Source organism: Tetrao urogallus (assembly GCF_951394365.1).
Source record: "Tetrao urogallus genome assembly, chromosome: Z".
Lineage (NCBI taxonomy): Eukaryota > Metazoa > Chordata > Aves > Galliformes > Phasianidae > Tetrao > Tetrao urogallus.
Genome location: NC_136816.1, coordinates 67,325,793 through 67,347,104, shown reverse-complemented (window position 1 = coordinate 67,347,104; position 21,312 = coordinate 67,325,793). Strand labels below are relative to the sequence as shown.

General features: G+C 42.9%; 1 protein-coding gene across 1 annotated transcript in view; it reads left to right on the top strand.

Moving 5' to 3' along the window:
• The window catches only part of DNAI1 (dynein axonemal intermediate chain 1), a gene marked incomplete at both ends in the record, with an annotated part of 135,691 nt that overhangs the window by 65,716 nt on the left and 48,663 nt on the right, over positions 1-21,312 (top strand). Inside the window, 2 exons of the mRNA XM_079548150.1 lie at positions 134-381; positions 18,407-18,496. Of these exons, the coding sequence (XP_079404276.1) occupies positions 134-381; positions 18,407-18,496 (338 nt within the window). The remainder of the gene's footprint in view (positions 1-133; positions 382-18,406; positions 18,497-21,312) is intronic.

The following is a 21,312-nucleotide window of genomic DNA, read 5'->3' as shown; positions in this document are numbered from 1 at the left end:
CCCACTACCAATGTCTTTCCCATAACCTTGCATGCAGGTTGGTTTGGGGAACTGGTGAGTGAAATCAGATCATATATCTCAGTAGCAGAGAATCTTAGAAATGGACTTAACAGCAAAATTCTTTCCTGTTCAGATGACTTCATGAAGCAAAGCCGGGGCATGCTTGTACTCTACACAATGAAGAACCCCTCCTACCCAGAGTATGTCTTCAGCAGTGAGAGTGGCATCATGTGCCTGGATATCCATAATGACCACCCCCACCTCATGGCAGTGGGCTTCTATGATGGCAACGTGGCCATCTACAACCTTAAGAAGGCAACTTCCCAGCCAAGCTACAAGAGCAGTGCTAAGTCAGGAAAGCATACAGATCCAGTGTGGCAGGTGAGTATGCTCTTTCCCCAAACCGAACTTTTAATTGAGTTCAGGCACAGCAGGAAAATATGCTGTATGGGCAGAAGTGTTGGTTTAATTCATGCATTAGTGTTTGATACTTAAGTTGTATTTAAAGCTAATTTTGAAATGCACAGAAAGGCAAAGAAATTGCTTGAATCCTTGGTCCTCAACAGAAACTGAACATGTGTGCAAAATTTTGCATACAGAATTATTTCTCCTGAGTTTTCATTATTGCAAATTATTTACATTTGGGGAGAAACTGAACACCTCTGAACATACATACCAGCATACAATGCCTTCTGTGTTCCAAATACAAAATCAAGTGGCAATAAGTAATGAAAACCATCTAAAACACGTACATCAGTCTTAAAAAAGACTGGTCTCAAGCACAACAAACCCAAGGACAGCTGTCTGTGGAACTGACTGTCTCGGAGAATCAAAACACAACACCCTGTGGTTGATCGAGAAGTTTTCTAGTGAACTAAGCATTACAATGTGCAGGTAATGCTCTTAAAGTAATGCGTTTTAAAGTGCCTCCATAGCATGTCACAAAGAGGCTCCAGAGAGATGATATTGTAAAGGACTGGAGTGAATATATTGCTACATTCATCTAGCTTTGTAGTTATGTTTACAGTGTCATCTGAGGTAAGACTGGAGCGCTGAAATACACTATTCTGATCTTGTTCATAGCAGAAGTGTGGCAGCACAGACTTTAGCACAGTGTGTATGGGCCTGCTGAGGTGCAGTTGTGCATATTTTGGTCTGGACTACAGGTGCTGCTGACACCTGGTTTGGGCTTTGCTGCCTCATGCAGACATACCTCTATGCACACGGTCAGTATTTGTTGTACTTTGTCACATAATACATCATTTGTCCCCTAATCATAGGTCTTTGTCATTTCATCTTTCAATACAAATTTAAAAAATCAAGGCAGCCCAGTGGGGCTTGCAGATAAATGTGGGACCTGCCAAAAGCAATAGTGGTGCTTGTTATACAGATGGATGATGCAAAAGTGACATGTTGGAGAACATATAAATTTTGTATTTGCTGCCTGTCTGGACAAAGGTTTTCTTCTCAAACATTTTCAGCTCTTCTTACAGGTTTATTTGATACCCCAAGGTTGGACTGTTCTGTTCATACAGTGTGTCATACATACACAGAATCTATCTTTGCATATGCACACCCCCAAAGGCAGAAAAATCCAACCTTCTCCAGTTGCCATTCAGGCTTCCAATAAAAAATAAAATAAAATCAAAATAGTAAATCCTCCATGCAGCTTCCCATGACCTCACTGCAGTATACTAGAAGTGGTCACTGTTGCTACTGCACTTTAGAGATGCCAGAATCACAGATCATTTGTGCCCTTGATAATACAGGGAAAGGCAGAGTATGCTTAAGTTGGACTCATCCATGCAGAATAGCAGCAGCTACGTGCAGCAGTAAATGCAATCTGTAAGGGGCTTTTAGAAGTTTTAGGTTTATGTGTACTGCCTGACAGCTCAGAGGTGAAGAAAACTATTTGGCATTGCAGGGAGATAGCTTGCAAAGGAAAGAAACCACATAATGGATAGGATAGAGGCAGGTATGAGTAGCCTGTAGTTCCCATTTGTTTGTTTTATTTCTGGAGGTTGAGTGCTGAGAATTATTATCCTTATTTTTTCTCTACCTGTATTTTTAAAGTACTTGTATTTTTAGTAAACTTTAAAGCGTCTGGCTTACCTTGCTGTAAAATGTGTGCCCAAAGTTAGTAATAAGGTGATAGCACAGCAATCAGGAAAAGAGCTTGTACATCTGGTTAGAATGGTCTGAGCTGTAGCTATTTGTCAGTATTAGGCAAAAGGCTTATATAGAGCTCCTCTGCTTTTATTGGGAAAATTGGTCCTGGAGGATGATTTGTTATGCTGAGACATGGATTGCTATTCTGCATCTAACATTTAATGGCTCTAGAAAGTGATGTCTCGTTTCTCAAATTTGGCTCAAAGAAGATGCTCTATTCTACCCACACCAATACCTCAACCAGTCTAAAACCTGTTCTGTGTCTAGACCATCCTCTGCAGTCCTCACTGATGTAGAGACTGCAAGCCCATGACTATGAAGACTAATTAGAAAAGTAACAAAATTCTCCTGAACAATTAAGAACCTTTGTTCTCTGGACTGCCTGGCTTCTTCCTTTTGAAACAGTGCATTGTTTTTGCATTGAAAGCAAAATAGGAAGAGAGTAAAACAGCCTGACAGCTCTTTTCTTTAGCCATTTCATCTTCAGTAATGTAGTAGTGTATCAATAAGTTTGGATTAAAAAAAGCCAATGTAACATAACCCATTATTAAGATAAAAAGTAATTAATATGAAATTTCTAATTTTGTTTCCTATAAGCGAGTTCATCTGTCTGATGCTGGCTTCCATATTTTTAAAGATCATAGTAGTGGCTTCTTCTGGATTTGGTCTTCTTTATAAAAGTTGTACTGCAATATAAAGGAAGAATTCTGGCCTGTTTTAAAGAAGATATTTCTCACTCTTTGCCACCAGTTAAGTTCCGAAGTCAGAACACTGAAGAAAGAAAATAAAGGAATAAACAGTTACACAGACAAGCAAATATACATGCATACAGTCAGTGCGGATAACATAGTAACCAAAGCTTTAGCTTTTACGAAAACATAAAATTGGAAACAATCTTGCAGATCAGTGAGGCCAGACCTCTGCCTAAAAGCTGTCATATCCTGGGAAGCTGTGCCAAATGTGCCATGTTCTACTGGGCAAAAGTTTTTGTGGGATTAGACTAAACCCCATTGTAATTGCAGTAATGCTCCAAACAAGCAGCACATGCCTCACACCCATCATCTCTATCACAGTACTCCTAGAAAGCGTGCCCCTGGACAGGGTATCTCTGTCATTCAGCCAGTCACAGAGCTTGCCTTTAACTAGGATGTTGAGTGGCCAAAGTGGTGCAACTTGACTAGACTTTGGCATGCGGAACCCACGAGATAAATCTCCTCCAGGTAGAAGAATCAACCTGCTGGGAAGAGGCTCTCAGCACAGAGATCCTCTCCTGTTAGCCTTTGAGATTTGTTTTCACTTCTCAACTTTAAAAAAAAAAGGCATTTTGCTTTTTTTTCTTTACAGCTTAAAAGAGTGCTTTTTTTCTTACTCCTCATCCCTTGAATATTTGTAATATTTTAGGTTTGAGGCATTTGAAAGCTGGAGCAGTTCGGAAACAGGGACCAGGTGATAAAGCATTTGCTGTGTCACAGTTCCTCTGCTGTTCAGTTTCCCTCTTACAGCACATCTTATTCAATAGATCTGTTCCCACCATGTGCTTCTGGTCCATTTTCCTCTAGGACTTTATTTCTGCTTGCTTCTGGGATTAGTGTAGTGCCAGCACTGCTGCAGGGGATTGACATTTTTTTTTCACCTTTTTTTTTCAGTCAGTGTTACTGACTGAACTCTCGGTGCAGTGTTGACCCTAAGGTCGGTGAAGGGAATATTTATTTTGGCTGTGCTCAGAGCAAGTCTCAGCTGTGGCAGTCTGACCCACGCGCACAGCTTGGTTTGGTATTGCTATGGAGAGATCACTGATCAGAAAAACAACTCGGTCCATTATGCATGTACTGTATCTGATCCGGCCTGCTGTGGCGCTGGCACCATGGAGCTTCAGATGGCATCCTGAGAGAATTATTTTCTGCATTCTGCTTGTACATAGGAGGAGAATGGCTGGCTGCTGCCTGCTAACTGTTTGCCAAATGCTGTTCAGGTTAAATGTTTTGCTCGTGGTAGGACAGAATGGGCAAGACAGCACAATAGTAGGCTGCGAAATCCTGAAGGAAACTTGAGTGAATGCCAGCTTGCTATTGGTTTACCAGTTGAACTTACGGAATTCTATCTCAAATGCAAAGCATATAAAACAGCCCTGAGACCAACTGTGAAAAGTTCAACAAGAGCAACTGCTGGGTTCTGCACCCGGGAAGGGGCGGCCCTGGCTGCAGGTCCGGTCTGGGGGATGAGAGGCTGGAGAGCAGCGCTCAGAAAGGGGGGAAGGGTCTGGAGGGCAAGGTGTGTGCAGGGCAGCTGAGGGCCCCGGGTGTGCTGGGCACAGGGCGGAGGAGCGGAGGGGAGCCTGATGGCGGCTGCAGCTCCTGACAGGGAGCGGAGGGCAGCGCTGAGCTCTGCTCTGTGTGACAGCGACAGGGCCGAGGGAACGGCATGGAGCTGCGCCAGGGGAGGGCCGGGGGTGGGGAAAGGCTCTGCACCAGAGGGCGGTGGGCACGGAACGGCCTGCCCAGGGCAGCGGGCACGGCTGGAGCGCCAGGAGTGTTTTGTCAGTGCTCTCAGGTACAGCGTTTGAATTTGGGTGGTCCTGCATGGAGCCAGCAGTGGGAGGTAGTGATCCTTACAGGTCCCTCAGAATATTCAGCGATTGTGAGACGCTCTCTCTCAGAGTTTGCTCTGTAATTTTGGAATTGATTGATCTCTTCTCCTTCTCTGCTTCCTGTGGTAATAAATCCTTAAATGATGGCAGTGAATCATAGCAGTCCATAAAGCCACCCCAGACTCACCTGTCAAGGTTTTGGCTTGCCGAAGGAAGTAAATGAGATCAGTTGCAGAGCTCCATTGAAGCCAGTATGGCTTGCTTTTCTCCATGTTGCTGGGCACAGATGCACACGCACACAGAAAAGGCCTCTCAAGGAAGCAGATTGTATTTGTTGCACTTAGAAGAAAAAACATTTTGTTCATAATCTACTGTCACACCAGCACATTGCTTCATTTCCGATGATGGCCAGTCTCCTAAATCTGTCATCTACGGTCAAACAACTTTTGTGGCTTGCTTTGCTTCTGAGACGTTACTGCTCACATAATATTTTGTTCCTTTGGCTTCAGGCAAACAAAGAGTTTGTTGCAAAGAAAATAAAAGCAAAAGAAGAGGCGGAAGGTTATTATCGAGGTCAGAATAAAGATCAGCTGTCTCAGAACAGGCTTGATTCTTCTGCTGTCTCTTTGACTGCTGAGAAGCACTGTCTAGGTGTTGGTTGTGGGCAGAACCATGGTAAAACCTTATTCAGCTCCATGAGGATGCTGAATAGGGGACAGTTTCAGTGGAGAAACAGAAATCTGGAGAAGAAGGGAGAGCAACGGAGACATTAAACCAAGAAGGCTGGGCAGGAGATAAGGAGGAGAAGAAGCAGGATGGCTGGCACGTGGGAGAATGTAGGGAATGATGGAGAAGAAACCTGATAGCAAAAGTCATTTAACACAAAACTTCTAAGATAATGCAAGCAAACTGCATCTTGCACTGGGTCAATTCAGTGTCTGCACCTGCAGCTTTCTCCTACTTCTGCTGCCAGCCTTGCCTTGCATTCCTGGCCCAACACAAGCAGGACAAGTCATGTTAACCTCTTATGTCCCAAGAGCAAAGGAGGACCTTGTAGCCTCACATGAGAGTGGCAGCTTGACTTCAGTCACTGGGCCCATGCACTGAAGTGCAGAGGTCTGACAAGAGTATCCGTGGGCCAACCAGGGAGTTTTGAGGGCCCTGTGTCTGTCAGAGGCTTCCTTGCTGGGGCAGCCCTTAGCTGCATTTCTGCTCCCAACAGTTAACTCAAATACCAGGGGCAGGCTGGGATTGCCATTTGCTTGCTGTAGAAAAAGGTAAAGAACAGCGGTTTTCTGGTCATTGCTAGAGCTGGGAGAACTCACTGCAGATATGGTTTTGCTGTAAGGAATCTTGTCCCCACACAAGACAATTTTCGTGCTCTTCAGGGAATGTTCTGTTGGGCCATGGGAATCTATCCTAAGTCTTAGACTATTTTAGAGTGATGATAAAGGTGGTGGAAACTGCTAGATAAAGTCTTTTACATCATGTTTATACCTTGTTGAAATCCCTTTTGACACTTTGTGAGGCACTCTCAGGTTAGAAAAAGTAATGTCCAAATGCTTCCTTCTAAGTATCTTTGTCAACAATAGACCAAGTCCTTCATTTTTTAACTTCAGTGTTGTATGTTTTGAGATTCTTTCAGACTATATCTGATAGAGATTTAGTTTCTTTAACAGACTATTTTTAAACTGTGTCTTGAGTTGGGATTCTTGCAGGTTAGACATTCTCTTGAAAAGCATTGCAGATTATGTAACATTTGTCTGAGAAGAAATTTTTTCCACTTTGATGCTGCTTTTCCCTCTGTACTTCATAGAGATGCTGAACTTATTTTCTTTCCTTTGCTCTGACCGCTGTTTGCTAAAAAGATTTTTCTGTAGTGCTGTGTTGTTCTTCTCTCTCCCCATCCTTTTACTCAAGAACAAGATCTCTTCGCTGTAGATTGCCAAGTTGTTTATTTCTTTTCAGTAACAGCAAGCAAAGTACATGTAATTTGCTTTGCACATCAGTCGTACTGGCGCTAGTTCACAGATAAATCTTCACTCATTAAATGTGAAGTCAGCTTTTGGGATGTTGGAAAATGTTAGCCTCTGGCCAGAGAAGTTGTTGTGCATTTGTTTGGTTACTTGGATCTTTGAATCTTCCTCTCCTGCTTTACAGCCATCACAAACATTAACTAAATATTTAAGAGAAATCGAGAAGCCATGTTGGATTTCTGTGGAAAAAACGTGGCCTATGAAATATGACTACTGATAGCAGGATTTTCAAACTAGGTATAGGAAACACACATGGGTTTTAAAAACACTGACACAGCCTGCAAAACAAGAGTACTTCTGCAAGAAAGATGACGTAGAGGTAACGGAGGGGAAAGGATAGAGCAGGCTGAGCAGGTATGGTGAGCACCTCGACTTGGTGTGCTCAGGGGCAGAACCCCAGTCCTGCAATGATGGGCACCTTCTGTCAGGCACGTTGCAGATGCTGTCTCTGATTTAGCAGCGTCAGACAGCTTGGGGATTTGGATGCGAGCCTGCCTGCCGTGTGCTCTCCCTGTGCAAGGAGTGGGGAACTTCTTATTTTGTCTGTAAATTGAGTATCTTGCCCAGTGAGCACAGTCAGAATTGAAACTAGGAGCTGTGAATTCCAGTTGGTTAAAAGCCCCCAGTTTTCTGGCTTGTGGCACCTATCATTCAGCTGTGTGCTGTCTGACATGGGAACACCACCACTGGCAGGACAAACAGGAGAGAGTCTGAAGGCTGGGTCCTTGCTCCTCGGCTGCTGGTGTACCAGCCGAATAAATGCAGTGAGGAGTGCGAGGGGAATTAGCAAGCAGATCCCTGGTACAAAGCAGAGCAACCACCTCCCAGCAGGAGAAAGACAAAGTGAAAGTAGGACCAGCCCTTATCCAGTGCTATTTATAACTGAACTCTGCTTCCCCCAGATAAATCTGAGACCGTGAAGCATGAGCAATGCACAAGCCCCAGGCTGGGCCTTTGCCCTGCATCAGCATCACTTCTGTGCCATGCTCTCTGCTCAGCTCGGTGCTGAGTCCCTCTATCACTGAGTATACTCTTCACTAGAACTTTCTATGTCCTCTTTCTGCATCCCAAATTCATGTGTGGTGTCTGATGGCACTGTGGTACAGTGGGTCTGATTCTTTGGTACTGTAAGCTGATCTTGCACGCCTGGGTTCACAGGTGTCCAAAACATGGTGCATGGGGCTGTGATTTCTAGGATATCATAGCATAAAGGTGGAAGGCAATTGGTCCAGCTGTGGGGGAGAAGTGATTTTCCAAAGAGGAGTGTTTATGGGGTTAAATAAGATGTGGGACTTTGTTTTACAAGGAGTCCTCAGTGTTGATAAACACATCTGAAAGTTTTCTCTCAGCTATCAAGAAGCTTTCAAGTACTACAAAGGAAAAAAAAACCACCACCACCAAGAAGGCTTTCAGTAAAGCTTGGTTCTTACTATTGCCTCTAGCAAGATCTGTTTCATCAGATAAACCTATTGTTTGCTGGCATCTGTGAAAAAGCCTCAGCCTCACACCCATGGTGCAGGTGATGGATAGTCTCTGGGAGCACCCAAACACACCTGTGCTGTGCCTTCCTTTCAAGGGTGCTTGGAGATGCTGAGGAATTCTTCCTCCTGGTTGTTCCTTGGTGAAATGCAGTCCTGCCAAAATGGCACAGGTGATGCCCAAGTTTTTTGTGGGAGAAGAGGCCACTTTCATTTCAGTACCTGCCTACTGTTTTCAAGTCTGTGAGTCGCTCTGACCATTGTGATTGGTATATTTATTATCAGGAAAGCTGTGTTACACAAAATGACAGTAGGTAGTTAGGACAATTAAATCCTTATTCTGCTTCAAGCAACGAGTACTACAGGCCAGAATTGCTCACTACAAATGCAAGAGAAATGAAGGAAGCCCAAATTAGACTGAAGGGTACTGGGATCTTTGAACATTTTTACATTCATCAGCTGTCTAAACCATTTTCTCTCTAATACAATCAGTACATCCAAATTTTAATATTACTCGCCTTTAGGAAGTGGTAGTAATTACAAACCTTATCTCTTTTAACAGCTTATATCATAGGGACAAGTTTGCTTCTAAAGCACTCTGATCTGATTCTGTCCTGTTGCATAATTTTACAGCAAAGCATCGAGATGTTTTTCTACAATGGAAAGAAGAGCACCAAGGACTCTCCTCTGCTTAGCAGCTCCCATATCTCTAGATTGCTGTCATAGCCAAAACATTTGCATTTAAAAGGAAATCCAGATTCTGAGATAGGAACATTCTTCACTGGATTTATTTTTAAGTGTTTATTTATATGTATGTAAATCAAAGTAATTTTAATTTATATCTTTCCATCAGTTTTTACTTAGACTCAAAAGACTTGTCTGCTGTACAAAGCAGTCTCATCTATTGCAGTGGATGAAGCAGTCACAATATGGTTGAACTTGACGTGCAGTATACTCCTGAGAAGTGAGTCTGAATTTAGAATCCGAGTGAGCCTTCATTTCTGGAAAAAGGAGACTGTTCCTGAATCACAGAAAAGAGAACTGGCAGAGCCCTTGAGAGTGCCCTCTTCTAATGGTGATGGCGTCACAGGCACTACAATATCATTCCTGAAGTGCTTTCTTCAAAATGAGTTTGTCTGGCTGTCTTCACCAGTGCTGACGGGCTGTAGTCTTATTATCTGGAAAGTCTCAGATGTAACATACCTCTTAATTCATTTGAAAAAGATTTCTGTAATCCCCCTGCCCTGGCAGTATCACTTTGCTGATTCCTGCACCATCCTCTGATCCTTTTCTGCACTACTGCCACTTAGCTAGAATTTCCCTAATTTCCACTTGTTTGTGTGCTTTCTTCCTCCTGTGTTCCATACTTGTCTTTATCAAATTTAGTCTTATTATTTTTAGACTGTTTCCAATTTGTCAAGATATCTTTGAGTTCTAATAATAACAGAAACCTTTGTCTCCAAACTGTCATCTGCAAATATTACAGAATCACAGAATCACAGAATTGTAGGGGTTGGAAGGGACCTCCAGAGATCATCGAGTCCAACCCCCTCATCGAGTCCAACCCCCAATTCTGTGTATTTTGCCATCCATTATACAACTTACTAATGAAAATATTGAATAGAACCAGACCTGGGACAGTCCCTTGTGGGAACAATCTACTGTTGTTCTCTCAAGTGGTCAGGAAGTCACTGATCATTACTCCTGCAGGTTCATTTTTTTCAATCACTCATCCACTTCACAGTAATTACATCTAGACTTAATTTTCTTAGCTTGCTTCTAAAACATAGCAAGGAGTATGCCAAAAGCCTTACTAAATTAAAGGTAAATCACATCTGCTTCTTTCCTCTAATCCTGTAGACCCATTACCCTGTCAGAGAAGAGAATCAATTTTGTTTGAAAAGATCTTTCCTTGACAAGCCCATACTCACTGCTCCCTATCTTCTTGTACCACAGATGCATACTGATGACTTAGTACTTTGTTTTAGCTCTCAAGGTTCTGAAGTAGGCTGAGGGTCCACGGTCTTAGAATGTAGTCTTTCAAGCTAGCTTTTGTTTTGGGGTTTCTGAGGATATTTTGGCCCTCTTCCTATCCTCCATGACTTCTCTTAGTTTCCATAGATAATGACATATGACTTGTAGATTGTTTCACCTGCTCCTTAAGCACTTTGGGTGAATATCATCTGGTCTTGCTCAGTTGAGTATATCTGTCTTAGCATTCTGGCCTGTGCTGCTTAATTTTGTTAAGCATCTAGTCATAATATATTTTTGTATGGCTGTGAAACAAGGGGGGCTTTATTTGCGGTTCTTGGTGGCATCTGCCTTAGTCTTTGCAAACAACAAACATGGCCTTACAGTTAGAGGCTCAGATGAATATTCCTGGGATATCTGATTTAGGCTCCTGGCAGACACTGATCTCCTGTCTTAGAAAGTCACATCCGTCGTGGAAGAGTCTCCAGCTACGGAAACACAGACATCTCAGACAGTAGCAGAAAGGTATTATTAGCGGTGCTGCACTCTTGACAGTTGCTTTCTTCTTGAGATTTATGGGTATGCAAAAACTTTTGAGCCTGAGAGTGGCAGCCCAACTTTCCCCCTTCAGCAAGCATGATTCTTTCTCTTGGGAGCAGCTGCTCCTCTTTAACTGTACCTGGATTCACCCATCTGCTCGGCTTTCACCAGCACCATGTCTAGAGCTCAGGGATGGGGACGATGTTTTTACTGCAAGGCTTCTGAGAACAAAATCAAGAGCTAATGTCTTTTGTGGCAATGTTGACAAAAACTGTTGTTTTGTCACATTCTTGCTAAACGTACTGCAGCAGAAATGCTGTCTGCTTCTCAGTGGAATAGTCAAGAATGGTAAAAAGCCTCGATACAGCCCGGTGATCCCTTTGGCAGAGTGTGCACCATGGGGCAGGAGCCTATTATGCTGCACGCAGCCATCCTGGATGGGCAAGCTGACCACTCATTGTTCTGATCTTCCTCACTGAGAGACTGACTGGAGCTTTCCATGGCTGCTTCCTTCCTGCCTGGGGTATTTACATTGAGCAGGAAGCTTAGACCCACAAGAAGCCACAGCACAGCCATATCTTCTCCTGATACAGTGGTATCGCATGGTCAAAGTACAGTCTGGACCCAGAAGCAGCTTTTGCTTGACGGCTCAGTCAAAAACATTGACTGGGCTCTTTTGACCTAATCATGGAGTAAGCAGTCTGCGTGACATTATCACAGCTTGTTAAATTTGTCATTTTTGTTGCAAGTTGAAATGAGTCATCTGAATTTAGCCCACTCTTCACCTTTATCCCAGCTAACTGTGGTAAAGAATCTTTTGTCTTCCTTTCCATCTCCACACAGGACAACTGCTGCTGCTGCTGCCTAAATTAGCAGGACTCCAGACATTGACCTGCTCCTCACTTCTAAAGCTTTCTCTGTCTGGACGCATAGGACTAGCACAGAGTAACTAGCATTACTCTGCATGTGAGTGAAGTAACCTCTGTGTTCTAGGTCAGACATTTTGGAGGGTCTCTTGTGACTGGTTTCAGGAGAGCAGCCTTGTTTCTTGCATGCTTTCCTCCAGGTGCCTGGCCTTAGCTTCACTTTTAATAGCTGGCAACAGATTCTCAGTGAGGCAGCAAGGCCCCTGTATGGCTGGGAAGTGTGCTAAGCAGTAAATGAAGAACAGCTGGCAATGCTCCTTAGGATCAGCTGATGGCTAGAGGAGGCTTGCACCACAGCAGATCACTCAGTTGGACAGCAGAAGCAAGTGATACAGGGAAGGAAATAAAAAATAAAGGCAATTTGTCATTAACAGGAGCAGAATGTGAAAGATTTCTTCTCTGCTGGTAATGAGCTGATGTTTCTGGATGAGAGTCACTAGCAGGAACCAACAAGAAACACATTTGGAGGTGATGGTGGGAGGAAATGAGAACTGCTTCCTGGCGCTAATTAGAAGTTGCTGTAGAGGAATTCAAGGAGTATTCAACAAGAGAGATCAGCCTGGCTCCAGAAGGTGTGACCTACAGAGCAATTGATTGCAGATCAGCCTGCAGCAGGCTGCTGTGGAAGCTGGAAAATAGAATAGCAGCAAAATGGAAGAAGTCTCCTCTATGCAGACCAAATGTGGCATGAAGACAAAGAAAGTTAAAGGAGATGAAGATACAAAATGAGCTGTGATTATCCAGGGTCGTAAAAAGGAAAGGATGATATTTGGCAAGGGTATTGGAAGTTGAAAGAACAAAGAATATAGGTTCATTACTAAAGCCAGCTTTCAGCTAGTACTGAGTAGTATGGAGAAGAATGCAGTATTTGATGTTGTATTGTTTAATCTTAACTTAAATGTTTAAGACTGACTGCTTAACATGATTAATGTAAAAAGGGAGTGAAAGCACAGTTCAGAATAGGGAAGTGCAAGTGAAATAATGTTTAGATGAGACAGGTGTGTGCTCATCAGCAGGATCAGCATAAGCATACCTTGCAGTATTTGAAGAATTAGCCAGAGCTATTTCAGACCATTAGTGAGCATTTTAGGAAGTCTTCGTGCTATATCCATCCTGGATTTTAAGCAGAGACTAGAAGTTTATTTGTGCAATCCCATATGCATCTTCCAATCTAATTGAATGCAAGCTTCTACTTGGAGGCAGGATTCCTGAGGCATGGACAGAGGGAAACTTTTTTCTGTGGATGGGGCTGCATTTATGTACTTGTGGTGTGAACAGGCCAAAATAACAATAAATGTAAAATCTGCTGTCATCAGCAGGTTTTCAGTGGCGCCATAGAACCAGTGTCTGGCAAAAGAGGTTTCTGCATGTGCTTTTCTTGAAGGGTCTGTTCTTGAATGCAGAAGGGAAATAGACAAGGTATGGACCAGAAACCAGTATCTGAACAATTTACAACAAAGTACAGATTGCAGCACAGCAATGCATTACCTGCACTCCAATGCTTGGCTTGTAGGACAAGCATGGCCATGAAGAGGAGGAGAGTATATCTCACAGTGGACTGGAAGAATTTAAAAAAATCTAGGTTAAAATGTTAGGTTTGAACCAAAGAAATTATTGACCAGGCAGACCAATTTCAATCCCTGGAAAAACACTTAGACAAATGGCAGAATGGTTTGTAAATGTCTAGATAATAAGATAATAAGGTAATTCAGGGAAGCCAACATGGATTTGTCCAGAATAAATTGTTAAGCTACTATAGTTTCTTTTTTTCTTTTGTGTCAGAATAATGGGCATGATGAAGAAGGGGGAGGCAGTCAACATTATCACCTCAATTCATCTTGGCTTGACTAAAGCATTTGATCCAAGCTGACACAGTGACATTCTTATTACCATTGTATAGAAATATGAATTGGATAAAATCACTGTAAAGAGTTTGTTTAGGTGACTCAGACCGTGCGTTCCAAGAGCAGTTATCCAGGGCTTGCTGTCACACCCTGAAGATGCTTCAAGTGAGACCCTCCAGCTGTCAGCCCTGGTCTTCTTTTGATCAATACTTTCATTAACAACTCAGATTACAGAATAAGGAAGCTCCCTTGGGAGGCCCAGGCACTTTGCGGGACATGATTTTGTTCAAAACCACCTTGATAAATTGGAAGAATGGTCCAAAATCAATGTGATAAAATTCAATAAAGACATGAGTAAATACTGCATTTAGAAAGGGAAAATTAATTGCACAGATACAAACGAGGGAATGAGCAGTTAGGCAGCCAGGTGCCAGAAGGGGTAATAGCAGATCATTAGTGGTCAGCAATGCCATCCTGTTGCACAAAGGCACATTATTCTGATTTATTTGCAGGACTATAAGGTAGAGGAGGTTGTAACTCCTGTTTGTTTGTGCCTAAGGGAGGTCATGTACTGTATATTTCCAGCTGCATAGAAGGGCTGAAAGAGAAGAACTAGAATACTTAGAGAGTGTGACGTGGAAGGAATTTATGGTAAAGGAGATTTCCTCTGTAAGGCCAATTAAGTCCTGATGCTCGTCTATATGGCAGCTGTTGAGTGCCTGTTTTTGAAGGCTGGGGAGAACAGTCAATGTGAACCACCACCACTGGTTGCGTGTATCCAACCCCACCTCAGAAGAAATGTCCTCTTTTGTTCCCCCAAACCTCCATTGCCACGACAGCTTTGCTTAGGACTGTACTGGTTGCCAGGTTGGTGCTGGAAGGATTTTGTCTCTGGGTCACATCGGCAGGGATTTTCTTCAGCAGCCTGCAGGCTCACTCACTTGTCTGTGTGTGTATTACTCAGCTCCTGAGGGTTTTGCAAGGCTTGTGTCATTCACACTTCCTACCTCTGACAGACCTTATTCTATTTTTTAGGTTTGAATGACCCAAACGCTTTTGTTTCACCACAGGCAGGAGTCAGCAGGGCGCAACATACCAGTGTTGGCTAAGAGCTCTGTGGAGGATAATTAATAGGAAGGAAAGGAATTGCTTGTTTAATGTGTATGTGCCGCATGTGGCACCCCACAGCTGAGTCATGGCAAGGTGGCAATGAGCCGGAGGGGCTGGTGCTTTCAGTAGCAGGTGGAAGGCAGATCCTGCCTATGGCTGTCTGCAAAGCGCTCAGGTCAGCTTCATAGCCAGGATGGCTTTGACCAGTTTTATTCGTCAGTGTGAATGACTAACAGCCTCTGTGCCAGGAAAAATGATCAAGCATTATTTCTTTTTTAAGAATGACATTAGAAACATGGGAATTTTGAGACCAGATTGGATAGATGGTCTGATCTCCTGCTGGACAGGAGCACTGCTATGGACAAAGATCTTATTCTCTTGCTAAGAGTTGATGCATTACTGCCCTGCTAACCTGCTGTATGTTAGCAGTGAACGTGCAGAGTTTTACCTTTATTTTTCTGTGAGCAAACAAAAGTAGTTTTGAATTGCCTACATTTCTTTATCAATTAACCAGTCTTTGAGGAATCAAACTTAAGAAATGTTAGGCTCTTCTCACAGGTCCCCCCACAGCAATGTTTCACAAATTAATTTTGCATTGAAAGAGCAGTCAGGCTAAAGATTACTATAATGACAACAGTATATTTTTAATTTTATAGATCCTATCAGGATCAGTCATATGCAGTAGTCTTTACTTGTTTCCTTTCCACTGTTTACATACACTTTTCTTTTTCATTTTGCTTTTACTGTATCATGATTGAACATTTGCTATAAGTCATCTCAAACCAGCCAGAATCCTGGAATCATTCTCCCATGCTTAAAAAAAAAAAGTAATATCTTCCAGTAGTCTGCTTTTTTTGTCAAATGTCCCACTTCTCACAGCATGGATACTGCTAATGATAGTAGGCCGTGCTGCATTTGTGAGCCTCTAAGGGTAGGGAAAAGGCCAGTTCTGACCAGATGCCCAATTTGATTGCAGTATCATGGAGGCTAATTACCCTAATAAGTGTTTGTGGGATTCAGAGATCAGAGAAAAAAAATCATAAATAACATTAAGGTGTCAGAGGTGCTGACAGCAAAGTAAAATTATCACGTGCCAATTTCTATTTTCTGAAATTCAGGCTAATGCCACGGAGAGCTGCTGACAGTCGTTAAGGGCAGATCTTGATGCCACTGAAAGTCTGAAGGCAGTTCAAACTGCCTACGTTATGGATCTAACTCAGATGCTGTTAACTGTTTCACGTGTAGGAGCAAGAGTACCCAAGAGAATCAGCCTACTTGCTTTTGAGGGCTGTTGAATCCACTACATAACAGATGAAGAGAAATAGTTGTGACACTTAATGATAAAAGAAAACTTGAATAGATAACTGTCAGAGAGCTGGTATTTGGAGTGAGCAAACCCTGAGTAAAGCTCTCCAGCTGGGAAATGTTGAAAGGGATTGGATTTTGTAATAATCCCATAAGATCATGGAAGTGCCTGCACTGTTGGCTGCCTCCAGATGAGGTTTCTTCAACACACTGTTTTAGCATAGACATGAGGAGTCTAGAGCTGTATGCAGTGTGATTAGATGTGGACTCCAGCTGTTTTGTCTGCACGTTTTCCATTGATCTAATGTTGCTTGGCTGTAGTTTGGGTGCAAAACATCTGCTCTGTGCTTAGCCAGAGCAGAGCAAGGAACTCAGCTGCAGAGCTCAAGCAAAGCGCCCTAGAGAGCACCTGGACCTGTGCTCTGGTAGTAGTCAGGCTTGGACTGTTCCTCTAGAGAAGTCTAGACCAGCTCAGCTCCTAGCATGTGCATTGTTTAAACAGCTGGGTGGTGACTCCAAGCCTAATCTCAGACCCACACTGACTTCAGCACACCATGTGTCTCTTGCACTTTCCTTCCATTTGCAAATCAAGGTGTTGAGGGGTTCAGTCTGCAGGTGTCAGATCCAGGAGAACCCCTTTTCTTGCTTTGTACCTCTGTCGTGGTAGGAGATATTCAAGGCACTTGTGCTAACTGCTTCCAAGTTTAAATGGGATTTTTTTTTTCTTCACAGAAACCTACCTCAAGCTAAGCAACTTTGCCATAGAAGGAGGTTGAGAAGTATGACTGATTTTTCCATATATTTGGGAAAGTAGAAAGTATCTGAGTTAGAGGAGAGTCAAGTTAGACATACAAATAAGTGCACCTTGTTGTTGGACAAGTTTAGAGTGGCATTTTAAAAAGCTCTGATTTGAAGCACATCCCTGTTCCTGTGCCCTGCATGAAACACATAAGTCAAGGTGTTTATTAACCAGTTCCTCTGAAGCCTGCATTCTTCTCTTTGAATTAAAATTCCTCACTACACCAACCTCATTATCTGAAGCAGCTGCTGGTGACCGCTGTGATCAGCAGTAGCTCATGATGCTGGGGAGATGTTCCTGGAACAGATATATACAGCACAAATGTGTGCAGTGGCCAGCCTTGGAAATCAGTGTTCTCTGTGTGTTGCATTGGACCTGTTCTTTCATCACTAGCCATTTATTCTGAGTAATATTGGATTATGCCATCCCTTAATGCCATGCAGAAGTGGTTCCACTTGGAGTCTTTTGATTTCTGCAGTGTAAGGATGGATGTTCAAAACCACTCGAGACAATTCAGTCACATCTCATGGCCGTGTAATTGTCAGTGTGTGTGTATTCCCTTCCATTTTATTTTTTTTTCTGCAGAACAGTGTGCTCTAGGTAGGAAACAGGTTCACTAGAGAATTAATTACTCTTTAGTGAGTCTCTTGCTGAATTTTCATGCTCCACAGAACTTCATGGTAAAAACAATTTCATAAAAAAGAATTAACACTTTTTCCAAGGAAGTAACATCAGGATACCCAATCCGTGTAATTAAAGTATTGAGAACGCTTGCTTGCATTCTGGAATAGGTACCAGATAAATGGCTGTTCCTCGATTATTTGATAAGCTCTAGGATTCTCGTGCCCATTTATCATAGATGATGTTTAGGGAAATATGTCTGTTGTATGGACAGGAACAAATATACCTTTGAAAACCACAGCAGAACCTGCCAAAGTGCTTGTTCCTATCCTGAACTGACAGATGCCCACAGGAGTTTATGCTGACAGGCCCAGTGGCAAGTCATCCTTTTCCCTTCAGTCTGATTGAATTCCGTGTCTGAAAATTGAGCGTTCTTAATGCTTTTCGTCTAACTGAAATGTCTCTTTTAAACTGTAAGCCATTTATCTGAGTTCTAATCGCTCCTGCTGAGCTGTCACAGTCAAAAGGCAAATCTCCTTACTAGGCACACAGATGCTCAGAAGGTATAGGCAGAATTTCAGTTTTAATGGGGACATTTTGATCCCCCTAAAAAAAAGTGCCCCAAGGACCCATGTCACACTTTGCTTGAAAGGGCTCATCTGTGTCCCGTGTAGGCACAGAAAGCTAATTTGGGGTGAGCTGGCTGAAGGGTAGACATATAGCACTGTATCTGCAGCAATTAGTCAAATGGGAAGGGGTTCATTTGCACAGGGCAGTGATACGTCATCTGCAGCATCCCTGCAGAACTCCCTTCTGAGAGATGGGGGTTGTGGGGACACTTGTGAAATTGCCTGTGGTGGTGGGAATGTGTTCACACTCGCTGTGAGCCAGCATCAGGACTCCAGGGTAGAAGCCAGCTGCCCTTTACAAAGGGTGGGCAAGAACCCTGCTGAGGCCAGGGGCTCTGCCCTGCTAATTCAGGGTGCTCTGTGCTAACTGGGATTGTCTGCTTGTTTGAAGGTCAAGTGGCAGAAAGATGACATGGACAACAATTTGAATTTCTTCTCTGTCTCCTCGGATGGACGGATTGTGTCGTGGACTTTAGTTAAGGTAAACAATAGGTGGCAATTTCCTTTCCTGGCCAAATTATAACCACTTTTTTTGCAAAGTTTAATGATATAATTGTATTATTATTTATAATGAACAAGATTTTGAAAAAAAAAGTGGCAGTGAAACATTTCTGGTTCAGTCACAGCTTGCTGTGGAATGTGGAGCACTGTGTTAAACTTTGAAATGAGCAGAATGAGCCTACTTCTTACTCAGGGCCCACCCATCCTGCATGCACCTACAGCATCCCATTGGCTTGATTACGAAACAACAGTTTTCTGCTTCACAGATGCTGTAACTCAACACTTATCCTTGCTCTGAAACCCTCCTTGTTCTGGGAGGATCATCCAGAGACAAGGTGGAATAATCTGCTTTTTTTCTATAGTTCCAAGATTCCTACTCCCAAAATGCTGCCCTATAGATTGCAATTCAGAAAGGGAGAGGAGAAAACTTCTCTCTTGCTCTGATAGAGTGACCAAAGTGGTACAGAGTAATTCAGGTTTCTAGATAGGAACCTGGTAGCTGCTGCCCAGCTCCCCAGAGCAGCTGGTGCAAGGAAAAGCAAGTTGGAATACTTCAGCCATAGAGCAGGGAGAAAGCTTGTGTTTGCAGTGGGACAGCAACACACAACTGGACAGGCAGAGGGTTTCTCATTGCCAAGACACTGCCTGCTCACACCCTAGAAAATCTGTTAACTCATTTGTGTTCTCCTCCTTTGATTACTTTTGCGGTTCATGCATTGGCAGAAGTGTTCCTAAACGACCCTTAGATTTAAATCTCTCAGTCTCAACATGAGTTTCTCTACTGGGCACTTGATTTTACATTTTGAAGAGTTCAGTTACTTTTTTTTTTTTTTTTTTACTTTAGAAATAACCAAGTTACTTCTGACATTACTTACTGATATGTACTTAGCAGGCAGGGTGAAAAATGGCAAGTTTTATGTACATTTGAAGCAGCTGTCCTATTATTTTCCAGTAAGCAAAGAAATTTCTTTATATCCTTAGATAACTCATTTCTTTAACCTTTCATACTAAGCCATTCAAAGCTTGTCTGTTCTGAAAGTTTTAGGCCTTGCTGCCATGGGCAGGGTTTCATGTCTAATATTATGTCTGTTTTTAAGCCTCATGTCCACCTCTGGATTTGGAGCCCCTTCTAACGAGCACAGTAGGAATGCACAGAGAGCACTGATGGTTAGGTGCTTCCATAAAATCCTCCAGGTTCATACACACAGCTTCAGTTACAAAAATCCCTCCACTAAGCGTGTCCCAAGTCCTCCTCTGGAAAGAGTGCTCAGAGCTCCCTAGATACAGACTAACACTGTTGCAGCATGCAACTCCTATTTTATCCCCTGTATAGAAAAGCCAGAAGGATTTACTCTGAAGTGGGTAGTATACTCTTTGAGCTGAGCACATCCAGGTAAGGCCACCTGGATGTTACACCTCTTGCCTGGGCCCCAGTGGCTGGCTGTGCTCACATAACTGAGTGATTCTGTTTCACACAGGAGGTGGGACATGCTGCATTAAACCTCTTCTACATTAAGCTCCAGAGAAGTGCCACAGCTTGGATAAACTAAGAATCTGCAGATAGGTTCTGCTGACAACTCACCTGTGAAAGGGCTTTATGCAGCATTTCTGTGATTCAGCTGTGCTTACTTGTGTTCCCACATCATAAGGCTGTTTTTTGGTTTTTTTTTTCTCCTGTCCCTTGAATGTGTTGATATAACTAGTTAATAGTCACCTGGTATGACTTCTAAGACCTGCTTAGCACAGTGTTATTTCTACTTATTCCTTGCACTTCTTGGCTACAGCATGAAGTTGAGTTGAAATGACCCCTGAAATTGCCAGAACTGATATGTACTTAGCAGGCAGGGTGAAAAATGACAAGTTTTATGTACATTCTTGTTTCCTTCTTCCAAGAGAAATTCCAAAGAGAAAGCAAGAAATAGAACAAAAAGGGTGCTTTGTTACAATCCATGGCTTTATGCACAGCGAGGAAGAGTGAATGATTTGCTTGAAGTCCAGTTTTACAAGAGACTGATCTCTGAGTTTTATTTAGAATAAAATTAATGATACCACAGATTTTCTACTTTGCAAATCCATTGTGCAAATGTAGAATAAATGAAAGAGAACTTAATTAATCTTTTTGACAGGACTATCCAGAAGAAGTTACCAGACACTGGTAACTTTGACACTTCCAAAGCTGAGATCACAAAGTGAATAAATGAATTCTTATTTCCAGCTGGACAACTGGCAAGCACCACTCAAAATCTGGATAGAAGACTTCAGATTTTAGCTAAGGAAGGTTGAGCTGCCTTGGCTGTGCTTCTCGTCTCTGTTAAAAACTGGCACGATCACTTTGGACAGGCCTTCTGAAACATTCACGTGTTCACATTGTCATCTTGGCTTGGTTTTGGGTCATCGGAAAGGTGTAAAACTGAGGAGGAATGAGGAAATTCTGCTGCTGGGAAGGTGTGCTCTCCCTCCTTATATTCATGCAGTGACTTTTGAGGAGAGCTGTAAGAATCATGGCAGGAATTTTTTGGTCGGGATGCAGTCTGGCACTGCTTCTTGGGGTGATTCTCATTGCTCCTGGGTTTGACTAGCAGTCACAGCCCACCCTTCTTTTGTGACCTGGAGCTGAATTGCTGAATAGGTCTGGGCCACCTTTGTCACTTGGGGTTAGTAGCAACAACTAAAGGGAAATGGGCAGCTGCAAGACCTAATTTGCTAATGCTTTCAAAATGCTTTACAGTTATTCAGCAGAAGGAACAGATTATTGTTCAGTATTCCTGGAAGGCCGGGCTGTCAACAGTCTGTTTA